Raw genomic sequence first — 11,902 nt, forward strand, 5'->3', positions numbered from 1 at the left:
TCTTCTTTATATCTTTGGTGTGGACAAACGTCAAAATATCTCCTGTGTTCATGTCTGCAAAATACTCGCGTTATCACTCTTAATACCCTGTAAATGGTATTTATGGTATAGAATGTGCCCGTTTTTTGGGGAAAAATACAGATAGGCCTTTCATATATTTTGTATGATACAAAATATATGAAAAAATATACAACTATAGTTGTGTACAGAATGTACAATTTGCAATAATGAATGTGTGATTGTTAGAAAATCCCAAGGTCTTGTCTCATGGCATGCGATACCCAAATTAAGTGAATCCCATCTTGTAGTAACGACTAGCTTTAAAGATGTTCGTGAAACTTGATTTATGCTACATACACCCCAACAAAATGCCTTTTTGCTGGGTTTACTATTGAAATTTGGCCTTGTACCCGTTACACACTGCATAGAATGAAACCATTTAAAAATATAATGAATATATATACAAATACATTCAAAATACATGAATATAATTCATGTTACGTTTCTGTAATAATTACTTTCAAAACATCTTCAAGTTGAAATTGAACCAAACATTTGACACTTTAGATTTAATCAGAACCAATATCCTTCCATATAACAGGAACCTTTTGACCGCTCATACTGTATGCTCCTTAACCCATTTATTTTAAAAACAAAAGTTTTCAGAATATCTTCTATTTTTTCATTCAAAGCTTAAAGAAAATTCCTGAGCAACTTCTAAAATGACACAGATGCTTTCCCGGTTTTAATGGCCGTGTTAATGGCCAATAATAAAGGTCAGTTTATTTGAATACAAACCTATACCCTTGGACCCTTGAATAAAATCCAAAAAGAACCATCACTCATTCAAGATGTACAAATTACAAAATGACAAAAATAAACACAAAATGGGAAAAACTCAGGTCAAGTAGTATAAAACAATGTCCATATTCTGGGACTCAAGTCCATCTTGCCAGGCTCTGCCACAGAGCCGCATTTCTTCCACTCAAGTGGGAGAGAGAGAATCACACCAGCTATCACTGTAGCCTCATCTTGAACCTAAAGGTGAAAAATAAATATAGGCATGACCAAAATGGATGAAAACATTTGGCTATCACTGTATGACTGATGGCTTACAGTAAAGGTAATTCAACATTTCAAGAGAAGATTATCTGCTAACCTCGGAATCCACGGCCGCCACCACCGCTACCACCTCTTCCTCTGAATCCTCCTCCTCCTCCTCCTCGACTGAAGCCTCGTCCTCCTCCCCCTCTGAAGTCTCCTCCACCTCTGCCGCCTCGGAATCCACCTACACCCAAGGCAAAAGAGTGGAGCAGACTGGGTTCAAACTAAGCACCACTATTAGCATGTCCCCTAATGACTTTAGTGCTTGAGTAGCTATGTTGGGAATCATACCCAATATCCAAACTCATTCCAGCTGCACAGGAAATGTAACATCTTCCCCCAGCAGTGTTACGGTACGATCACACAAAATAAGAATGAGGCTTAAGTTGGTGATCACATCTAGATGCGTCACAACAGGCACAGCCACTTCAAAAATGGTGTTTGATTAAAAATAAAGTGTGGTGCATGTACCGAATGCGGCTGTGTGTGCAACCAGGTTCTCAAAGGAATCTTGCCTGGTCCAAATGTGACATTGATGAATGGTGCAACTTTGTGCCTTACACTGACGCCACGTTTACACAGCAACTGTTTCTACAGAAAACGGCAAAGTAAAATATCAGATGTGCTGTCCGTTTCCACTTCCTCTGCTGTGCAGTGTGGTCGCCGCTTTAGGGCAATGACCTACGTACATGTTATCTTATAAGACCTTAGCACTAGTGTTAGTTCTTAACATTTATTGTCTCACCTCCACGACCACCTCCTCTTGCTCCACCTCTAAATCCTCCCCGCCCTCTTGGCGGTCCTTTCACCCCTGGTGGCAGGGGAAGGAATCGCTGAAGTGGGAGTAGTTTCATTGGGTCGACATAGAACTGTGGGAGAAGAAATTGTGTCAGGAAATGTCAAGAATCATCTGTAGTTCATAATGTCGGAAAGGCGTCCAGAGTTGTCACAAATGGGCTTCAGCCTACGGCGAGCGACCGGTAGACCCTGCCTCCCTGCTCACAGTAACAGCGTGCTAGAGCAGTGGTTTTCAACCAGTGGTCCGGGGACCACCAGTGGTCCTTGAGGGGGTTCCAGGTGGTCCCCAGCTAAATGGAGTTGGTAAACAAATGGAGCCTTATTAGATCTTTAACTCTAAGTGTAAAATTAAATGTTTTACACTCTCAAGAGTAAAATTATTGTTAAACATCTGCATTACTTAATTTACAGGAAATCTACACAATTAGAGAATGTAGAAGAATTGTTATTTTGATCAACGTTTGCCTGTTATCTCTCCTAATGGTACCAACATTAATACAGCATGGACTTGTGGCAAAATCTTATGCAACGATAACAAAATATTCGATCGTTTTGGGTCTCATCAAATGGTGGTCCATGGCTCAAATGCCAAATAAATAATGGGCCTTGATATGAAAAGGGTTGAAAACCACTGTGCTAGATAATTACATTTTGGGCTGGGGGTCAATCACTGAGCTGTGGCCGCCCTTCTAAGCAATGCAGGGCAGCAGAAAAGTTGAATGAGAAAACCTTGAAATAAGCTAATAAACACACTCAGACTGTGAAGGGATGTTTGTGATTAATTGACACAGCCATTTATTACATTTCTTTCTAAACTAAATCAATAAATCATATCATATCACTGTCCGTACATGGATTTTTACAGTAGCAGTTCTGCAGACAATTCTTAAGTCATTTGAAGTAGTGAAATTAACTTAAGTTATAGCACTTTTCTCACATAAGAAATGCAGCTTTTATTCCTAACCCAAAACAATTCCTCTTGGGGATAAAGCTATATCCTGATGAGCAGTTTGGTGCTCCGCTGCGATCGGTAAGTGAATGTATGTATGTATGTATGTGTGTGTGTGTGTGTGTGTGTGTGTGTGTGTGTGTGTGTGTGTGTGTGTGTGTGTGTGTGTGTGTGTGTGTGTGTGTGTGTGTGTGTGTGTGTGTGTGCGCGCTGCAAATGGGTGAATACCCAATGCAGAAATGTGGATAAAGGTTCTATATTAATGTGCCATCCTTCTTTTGCTCAACAAGACTTAAAAAGACGGGCATCAACTTACCTTCTGCAATTTCTTGAATGAAGATGCCTTCATATTTTCAGAGAGCTTGACTGAAAAATACTGTGGGACGAGTTAAGGAATAACAAAACAAACAACAAAGTAAGTTACAACAAAGTAATAACGTTTTGTGGTCTCCCAACACATTATGCTGAAGAGGGGTAAAAAGGATACAAAGTCCCGCAGCTGGCCAAAAATCTCATCCACTTTCCCAATCTGCTCCTTGTTCTCCAGATACACTGGGGCATTGAAGTAGGGAACCTTGTTTTCCTCTGTCGTACACTTGCACACAATCTCATCCTCACATGGGTGCATGAACTCCCCCAGTGCTGCAGGGTACATAGAATCAGATGGGAAGGAAGGTTGAGAGGGAGGGGGCAGAGAGAAAACAATTCCATAAAGCCATCTAACCACATGGATCTCTTTTTGGCACACGACACCAGTGCACATGTATGTATAAGACCCAGAGGGAGAAAACAAAACTCTGCAAACAACTAGCCCTGGTTCTTGACTCTCGTATTCATACGAGAGTCAAGGCTTAACTGCACCCTGTTTTTTGCGCTCGCTACATTTACAACTTTTACGTATATATAAACATTCGGAATTCAAATATGAAGTACTCACAATTTGTCCCACGGGTTTTAGTTGCTGCTCCAGCGATTAGAATTGCTGCATCCTGCGTTTTTTAATAAAAAGCATTTTTATCCGAGCTGTTATTTTGCCATTGGCTTTCAACTACGCGCCCCTATCGGTCGGGAGGAGGGTGGCACTCGGTGTGTTCGATATAGGTACGCTGACCGCCCTGCCAATACAGACTAATAGGCGAGTGCGCTCCCGGTGTGCTACTGTGGATTTCCCAAACGAACCCCGTTTCAAAAAAGTAGCCGGGGCGCTCGGATAAAAATGCTTTTTATTAAACAACGCGGGATGCAGCAATTCTAATCGCTGAAGCAGCAACTAACTAACACCCGTGGGACAAATTGTGAGTACTTTATATTTGAATTCCAAATGTTTATATATAGGTAAAAGTTGTAAATGTAGCGAGCGCAAAAAACAGGGTGCAGTTACGTCATGACTGTCATGATAATCATCATGACAATCATGTATCAGGGCTAGCAAACAACCTTCCCTGGGCAAATTCTTAGAAAAGAATGTGTGTCTGTTCTTAGGAGGAAATGTACCCCCCAGCCCTTTTGATTTATGGACAGACCTAAAAAAGGATTACAGTATTGTCATGTACTAAACTGAAAATAGAATTAAGTGGGGATCAACTTACCAACAACATATTCTGGGGGACCATAGTCTTGAAAACCACCTCTGCCACCACCACGGAATCCTCCTCCACCTCCACGACCACGGAATCCTCCTCCACCACCCCGACCACCGTATCCTCCTCCACCGCCTCTGTCTCCACCACCCCGACCACGGAATCCTCCTCCACCTCCTCCTCCTCTTCCTCCACCTCCTCGATAGGACATTTTATCACCTCTGATCAAAGACAATGTACAAAAGTTGCAGCAACCAGATTAGCCTCATAAGATCAACTTTCTTACACTAAATATTTATGCATGTTACACTTACAGACAACATGAACTAGAGCTCCATAATTTGCCTTGTTAAAGATTTAGCTAAAGGTGATATTAGTATACTCAATCATATTCATATTCACTGACAGTATACATTGCCTTTGAATTGTCTGCAAGAATTTCAGTTTAATGATATATAGGCCATACGTTTAAGATTTGACAAATTTGCCAATAAATACCAATAATAGAAAAGGCTCAATAGTGGGATCAATAATGGATGAAGGGGATCAAAATGGATTAAAAAAGCTATCCCCCTATCCACACAAGCAATCTACTTTACTAACTTGTAAGTGTAGATACTAGCTAACTACTTATCTATAATCTTAGTGTAATTCAGTTACTTTTCATGAACATGGACACGCTTAGCTAGCTACATTATTAATTTGCCCAACACAGACGGTTGTTCATGATGGACTCATGAGCCACCATCGACTTATGTGCAAGCTTGACCAAGAAATAAGAATGCTTAGCATTGCTAGTTAGCCTGCTTGTGAAACTAAAACTAAGATGCCCGTGATCCATCTGATGTTTACTAAAGAATCAAACAGTTGTCTATTACAAATAATATCGGAATGTTGTAAATGCATTCTAGGTAAGGTTAGAATGTTGGAAATATACTCACAAACTCTTCTCCGCTAGTTTATAAAACAAACGTCTGCAGTGCTCGGCTCTTCGGCTGTACCATGCGACCACAACACGTGTAAAAACTGCCGTAAAGTTTCAGTCGATGCAATTGCAAACGATCTGGTCAGACTGTCGTAAAATGACTAAAAGTTGGGAGATACGTATTACGTAGCCATGGTTCACTTCACATAACGCTCGTCATGTTTCAGGGCTACTATGGTGGATATAGCTGCTTGCGCGAGAAACCTGACTATATATATATATAGAGAGAGAGAGAGATATTTTAATTGTATTCATTACAAGTGAAGTGACCTCTAATATATCCATAGTACTAATCCATAGTACCTAATTAGTGATCAGAATGAAGACAAATTTGATTTCACTGGAGTAGATGAGTGTTTAATACAACGCAAAAGTAATAAATCATTTCAGATTTTCAATGCTTTCAACTCTACATAATTACAGGCTGCGCACCCACTGCGAAGGTGTAAAATCCTCCTCAACAAAAGCAAAAGTTGAAACCACACCTATTTGTCGTTATGTTGGTTGACAATGCAAAACTCAGCAGTAAAGACGTGAAGTCAAGTTTGATTAAGCTTTTATTTTATTCAATGTTTTAGGTCTTTAAAGAAATCACTAGCCTAGATCAACCACTTGGTGGCAGCAAAATACAACTGTCCACAAAATACAACTACAATAGGCATTTGGCAGATTTTCCTTCCCTTTCCCTAATAGAAAGTTAAACGAGAAATACACTTTTTGTTCCCCCAATCACACTTAAAGGAGCACTCATTTTCAACATTATCTTCATATATTTGGTCCTCAATAATCCCCATTACAAGACGGCACCATTCCCGTCCGCTCACTCTGCGTGTCATTGGTGGGCTGGGGCGCTGCTTTGACTGCATCCTGACAAGCAGGTTGGTGCCTTGCATGGTTTTGGCTGCCATCAGTACAGTGAGTGTGTGTATAAAGGCGCTATATAAGGGGGGGGGGGGGGGGGGGGGTATAATCATGGGTTTACTTTAAATAGCAGGGATGCATGTCTTTCTGGTGGCTCTTGCAATCAGAAAGACAATCACTGCCGATCTTTCGTATTCCATGTTAGATGGACTTGAAAATTATGGAGAATGTCTGCTTACTACACAAGCAGATCTATTTGTCACATGGCATCAAATACAGCTCACACACTCCGACCCCTTTTCCACCGGTTGGTTCCCAGTGGGAACCGGTTCAGTTCTTTTTGGTTTTTAGTCCATGAGCCAGAGGTCCAACATTTGTGGACGAACTATACACTATATTAAATTGTTTATAGGATCAATACAAGTAAATAAATACATGATAACCCTTCCACAGTAGTAGCTTTTTCATATTTTGATTATTTTGCATATTTTCCTACATAATGCCTCATTTGCATATTCAAAAATGTAAAATTTGTAATACAATAAATCATTGTCTTCGTGTAAGTACTCAATTGGGGAAGTTTCATGGTGATAACAATCTAATATAGGTATGGTTTTGCCCACTCAATTCATAATTAACGTTTCAATTTTGGAGCTCTGGCTCATGGACTAAAAACCAAAAAGAACTGAACCGGTTCCCATTGGGAACCAACCGGTGGAAAAGGGGCCTCCGTGTGTTCACTTCATGGCATTCTGCACCATACATGTGTCCAGTAAAGCAAACATGCCCTGAATTATATTTGTTCTAGCTTTTTCTCATGAAGCGAGAACTCCATATATTACATAATATTATAACATGCTGTTGAAGTTATCATTTGTCCACTATCCCATGACAAGATCTCACAAGCTTCTTTTGGATTCGAACCCAGCACTTGAACCAAACACACAACAACAACAAGGTGGTCATCTTCATGGGTGTATTACTCCATGGAGAGCTGCACACTATCTGCTGGGCCCTGTTGCTGCTGGTCAAACTTCCTGGCTGAAATGGGACAGGAGGAGAAGTTCAGGTTATTGTACAATATATGACTGGTTACTGACAGTGAGTACTGTATAGACTAATAACAGTTTAAGTCCAAATTTTATTCTGACCCCTCCACAAGAAGGCCTAGTTGTCCTTACTCCTGACCCCTTATCGATTATTTATACATTATGGATAATTAGTGTGGACTTAACTGTTATTGGTCTAGTACTCATTATTAGTGACAGACTTTGTGGGCTCATACTGCAAGCAATTTAGATACTATAATGCTAACTGGCATCTATTCTACAGTAGCCCTAGAATGGCTCTTGTTGTTTCATACAGTAAATACAGTATTTCACATACAAGAGCCATAGAACGGTCCTACTTACTTTCTGGTCGGACGTAAAATTGGCGGACTAAATGTGATAAATGCTCCGTTTGTACTCACCCATTAAATAATTCCAAAGACGTGGATTGAAATATGGTCCTCTAGTTTTATATCCATGTGAAAGTTCTGGCACAAAATGTGTATTTAGTCAATTATCTCTCTCTTTCTCTCCGGGCAAAGGGGCCAGGAATGACAGCTGGACTGATTTTACGAATACGTCCTGTTTACCGCAGACGTCATCACCAATTGACCAGGAAAACACAAAAGTTTGTGTCACACAAATGGCAGGTGCCTTGCGATAGGTGCTGGGTAATTAATCACACCACCTGCCAATTGTGTGACCCAAACTTTTGTGTTTCCCTGGTCAATTGGTGATGACTTCTGCGGTAAACAGGATGTATTCGTAAAATCAGTCCAGCTGTCATTCCGGGTCCCTTTGCCCGGAGAGAAAGACGTCTGTGTGCATCTCGTGAAAAGGTGGAGATAATTGACTAAATACACGTTTTGTTCCAGAACTTTCACATGGATATAAAACTAGAGGACCATATTTCACTCCACGTCTTTGGAATTATTTAATGGGCGTGTACAAACATTTATCACATTTAGGCCGCTAATTTGGAACCCGACCAGAAAGTAAGCAGACCGTTCTATGACTCTGATACATGAAAATTTACGAAGTTAATTAAATGATCACAGGCATTCTAGGTCTAGCATCTACAGTTGCAATACCAACCCTTGACAGTGCATTCATTGAAACAGAAAAGTCATGTATTTTTCTTTTTTTAAAGTTCTGTTTATTGAATAGCACTTAATGACATTCAACAGTATAGTCAACATAGTCAACATTTACATATTTCTTTTTTTACATTTGCGCCTTTTTTTAAATAGACTCCCCCCGCCCCCCCTTCCAAGATCTGTCCATCTGTGGGCAATGTCTTGTTGCCAGTACATATTCACAGTATGTTGCGAGTGGCCTAATTCGGCATCATACTGGCCAGTATTTGAATGTCCGAAAAGTCATGTATTAAACAAACGTTAAACTCACAAATATTGCAGCTGTACCGAAAGCTTGGGTTATCCTCTTTGTATCTGTCAAGTTTTTGTTTTATAGAAATAGACATGTTATGAGCTTTCTACTTTCGAATAAATTATTTGCAGGTGATAATTTTTCAAAGGGTTCGAGTTTGGAAGCACTTGTTTTTAACAAAACAACAACCAGCTGTCTCCTAAATCAGTGGTTCCCAAAGTGGGGTCCGGGGACCCCCAAGGGTCCTTGAGGGAGTTCCAGTGGGTCCACAGCTAAATGATAGTTTGGAACCAAATGGACCTGTATGGGTCTGTAACTCTGAGTGTACAAATGGAACCATTTGTAGAGTTAAATTAGAGATAAATGGGGTTCCGTAGAGGCGTAGACTAATGCTTGTCAAACTGGGGGTCCTTAAACTGGTTGAGAATCCCTGCTGGAGCCGTAAAAATGTCTCTATGTGGGTCCCTGGCATATCTTTTCAAATGGGGGGTCCGGGCTAATTAGTGTCATTTTGGGGGTCCTTGACGTGAAAATGTTTGGAAACCACTGCCAGTGGTACGCAGGGCCATCTCAGAAATCCAATGAGCGCTTACAAACTCTAAATCATATCCACTGAATGTATTGATTGAAAGTAAGGTATTACATGTCTACGGTGGATTGAGGATAAGCTTTCAGTACAGTTTTATACAGAATTATACCATCTAAGTTGCTGGCAGCTTCTTTGTTACATAAAAGTGAGTTTTATTGAATGCCATGCTTAGAACTCTGCTATTAATCTTAAACAGATACTTAAAATTAAAACTGGGCTGAGATGTCTATCCATATCCTGTGTGTATTGCTCAAATGCTCACCGATTGAGTACATCTCCAGTTGCTGCCGTAGGCGGACTTTCTGCAGACTATCATAGAAGTTTGGCTCAGGGTTGGTGCCCACAGTGGGAGGTAGATAGAAGATACGCATGATCTTCCTCTTATTTCTGAAAAGGACGAATAGATACAAGCGTTAACCACTTAACCATCAAAATAAATAGCGTATCTACAACTACAAGCTGCTTGCACATCGGACATTTCAGCAATTTCTTACAGACCTCCAGATCAATGTGGGTTCTATATTCTTGAGGGGTGCTTAGCGGAGGTCAAAGGTCAACCAAAGAACAATATTCCTGTACACTGTACAGGATCTCCTCACTGGTCAGCAGAAACACTTTGAAGACCCTAACAAGAGCCCTTTTCGACTATGCATGCACCTCATGGTACCACACAGCACCGGCTCAAAGGCCCTTAAAACAAGGCTCCCAAAGCAAACTGGTCTTTAAATAAATACTTTTTAAAATGTCTATGGGAAAAATGCATTGGGATTCATTTCCTGGGCCTGGCGTCTTCATGAAAGGGGCGGGACTGCGACGCTCTATAGAGATAGTGTATAACATACATACATCATTGTATTTTGTACAGAAACATTGTGATTTGACAGTATTTGAGAAGAACCAAAAAGTGCAGTCTCTGGGTCAGGTTCAAACACACATCCTTAAACATCAGAAAACCATTTAAATATATCACACCAAAATGTATACAATTTTGGGCATGTCCAGAAGAGGTGGGTCAGGGTTCCTTCTGTCATTCCACATCGGTCACATAGTGGGGAATAGTTCCAACACATAGTTGGAAATATCCTATGTTGTTTTTGAGTAATGGAGTCTATGTATAACTTTAAATTGCATTAATTGATGTAGAGTGTTAACAGAACAAGACCGAAGTCTACAAAGACCCTCCTCCCAGACATCATCCCCAATCTGCATACCAAGTTCTTCCTCCCAAGCATTTTTCATGTGAGGGGACACAGTTTGATTGATTGATTGAAGTATTGATTAACAGTTTGAAAAATTACAGTACATTTCAAGCACAACTCAATACAAAAAACGTAACTGTGAGTGGACGACCAATGAAGCACTAGACTTGTTTACAAGGGTTGTTCAATTAATCATAACATTTAGAGACATACAAATACACTATATAGCCAAAAACCAGGAAATAATCATCATAAAGGAGGTAAAAAGGGAAAAGAAGATTAAACATATAGAGTGAGGTGAGGGGGGGTGGGTGGGGGATTCATATTTTACGGGGGCCAGTTTCGAATTGCAGCCATCCGTAGGTGTTGTTTTATTTCCAGCCGAACCTGGAACAAAGCCCAGGAACGAATCTTACTTTCTGGCATACATCAGCAAGCCGAAGCTAACCAGGATCACCAGCAGGTAGACGTTGGTGGCCTCATTCCACGCCTCGTGTACCGAGTAATCCAAAGACTCGGGTTCGCTCCCCATGAGCCCGTGGCCGGCCATTGCAACAAGAAGCACTTTAGTACCGGTATGTATCTGGGTTGTTTATGTATCTATGAGTGAAAGAATGTCTGCAGTGGTACCTGATGCTAGGCAGTAGACAGCACCAAAAACCAAAACAAAGTCATAACGTCATTTCCGCATTTGTTCCTTGGATTTGTTGTTTCTTTTCTTCTTCTTCTCTCGGTTTAAATGGCGGGTTACTACCAATAAGGTGCATACCACCACCACCTATGTATCTAGCCCTGAAACATAACGCAACTTAAGCCAGTTTTACTGAAGTATTACACTTGTTTACAATAGGGCCCACCATGTTCAATTCATCATAACAATTAGAGACGTACAAATATACTCTATATAGCCAGAAACAAACTCATAACTCACTGACGCTTCCTCCCCGCATCCCCTCTGTGAGTCTGGAAATGTGCTGGTACAGCGATTATAATTGCTGCATTCCGCGTTGTTTAACCACCTACTCAGAGCCGTATAATATTTCTAAAGCTCTGCACCTACTGTCATCACTGATTTAATCTAATCAAGAGAGAGAAGATAACCCCTTTTATTTCGATTTCCCTGATTCTTTTTGTTTAATCATATAACTTTATCCTAGTGTATACCCTCTCTCTACTGTTTGGATGACACTAGCATCCCTATTAAAGGACCTATAACATAAAATTCAACTTTTTCAATTTATTTTGTGTTTTTGGGGCTCCCATGTGTGTTTTCTATCCACACAAATAACCAATTTTGAACAATCAGGCCTTCATGTCATATGGGTGTTTTATTGGAAATTGCTCTCAGAAACAGCTCGACTGATTTTGGCCTCATCGTGATGTCATCAATGTCACCCTA

At 40.5% G+C, this 11,902-nt stretch overlaps 2 protein-coding genes across 3 annotated transcripts; both read right to left on the bottom strand.

Annotated features, from left to right (window-relative positions):
* Positions 1-621: 621 nt before the first annotated feature.
* On the bottom strand, positions 622-4,642 carry gar1 (GAR1 homolog, ribonucleoprotein; the record flags this gene model as incomplete). 2 transcript variants are annotated; one of them, XM_083785695.1, is made up of 6 exons in its annotated part: positions 622-1,038; positions 1,160-1,288; positions 1,850-1,973; positions 3,168-3,227; positions 3,339-3,493; positions 4,441-4,642. In XM_083785695.1, 6 exons carry the CDS (start codon positions 4,640-4,642, stop codon positions 1,028-1,030), a joined length of 681 nt encoding a protein of 226 aa, XP_083641821.1. The 2 variants fall into 2 exon arrangements, with proteins under 2 accessions (XP_083641821.1, XP_083641822.1); XM_083785696.1 differs by lacking the exon at positions 622-1,038 and having other exon boundaries at positions 1,155-1,288.
* Positions 4,643-5,955: 1,313 nt separating this feature from the next.
* Positions 5,956-11,179, bottom strand: smim19 (small integral membrane protein 19). The gene is made up of 4 exons (XM_083785131.1): positions 10,920-11,179; positions 9,567-9,691; positions 7,005-7,318; positions 5,956-6,564 (listed from the first exon to the last, which is right to left on the bottom strand). The coding sequence occupies exons 1-3, from the start codon at positions 11,051-11,053 to the stop codon at positions 7,257-7,259; spliced, it is 321 nt and encodes a 106-aa protein (XP_083641257.1). The 5' UTR covers positions 11,054-11,179; the 3' UTR covers positions 5,956-6,564; positions 7,005-7,256.
* Positions 11,180-11,902: the final 723 nt, after the last annotated feature.

Source organism: Protomyctophum parallelum (genome assembly GCF_964188405.1).
Source record: "Protomyctophum parallelum genome assembly, chromosome: 16".
Taxonomy (NCBI): domain Eukaryota; kingdom Metazoa; phylum Chordata; class Actinopteri; order Myctophiformes; family Myctophidae; genus Protomyctophum; species Protomyctophum parallelum.

Bases quoted from the DNA above. Each gene is read 5' to 3' on its own strand.
- smim19 (XM_083785131.1), bottom strand. From the start codon at position 11,053: ATGGCCGGCCACGGGCTCATGGGGAGCGAACCCGAGTCTTTGGATTAC. The intron at 9,692-10,919 runs GTAAGATTCGTT...CGTCCTTTTCAG, and splicing joins TTGCTGATGTATGCCAGAAA to AAATAAGAGGAAGATCATGC. The intron at 7,319-9,566 runs GTGAGCATTTGA...GTCCCATTTCAG, and splicing joins ACTGGAGATGTACTCAATCG to CCAGGAAGTTTGACCAGCAG.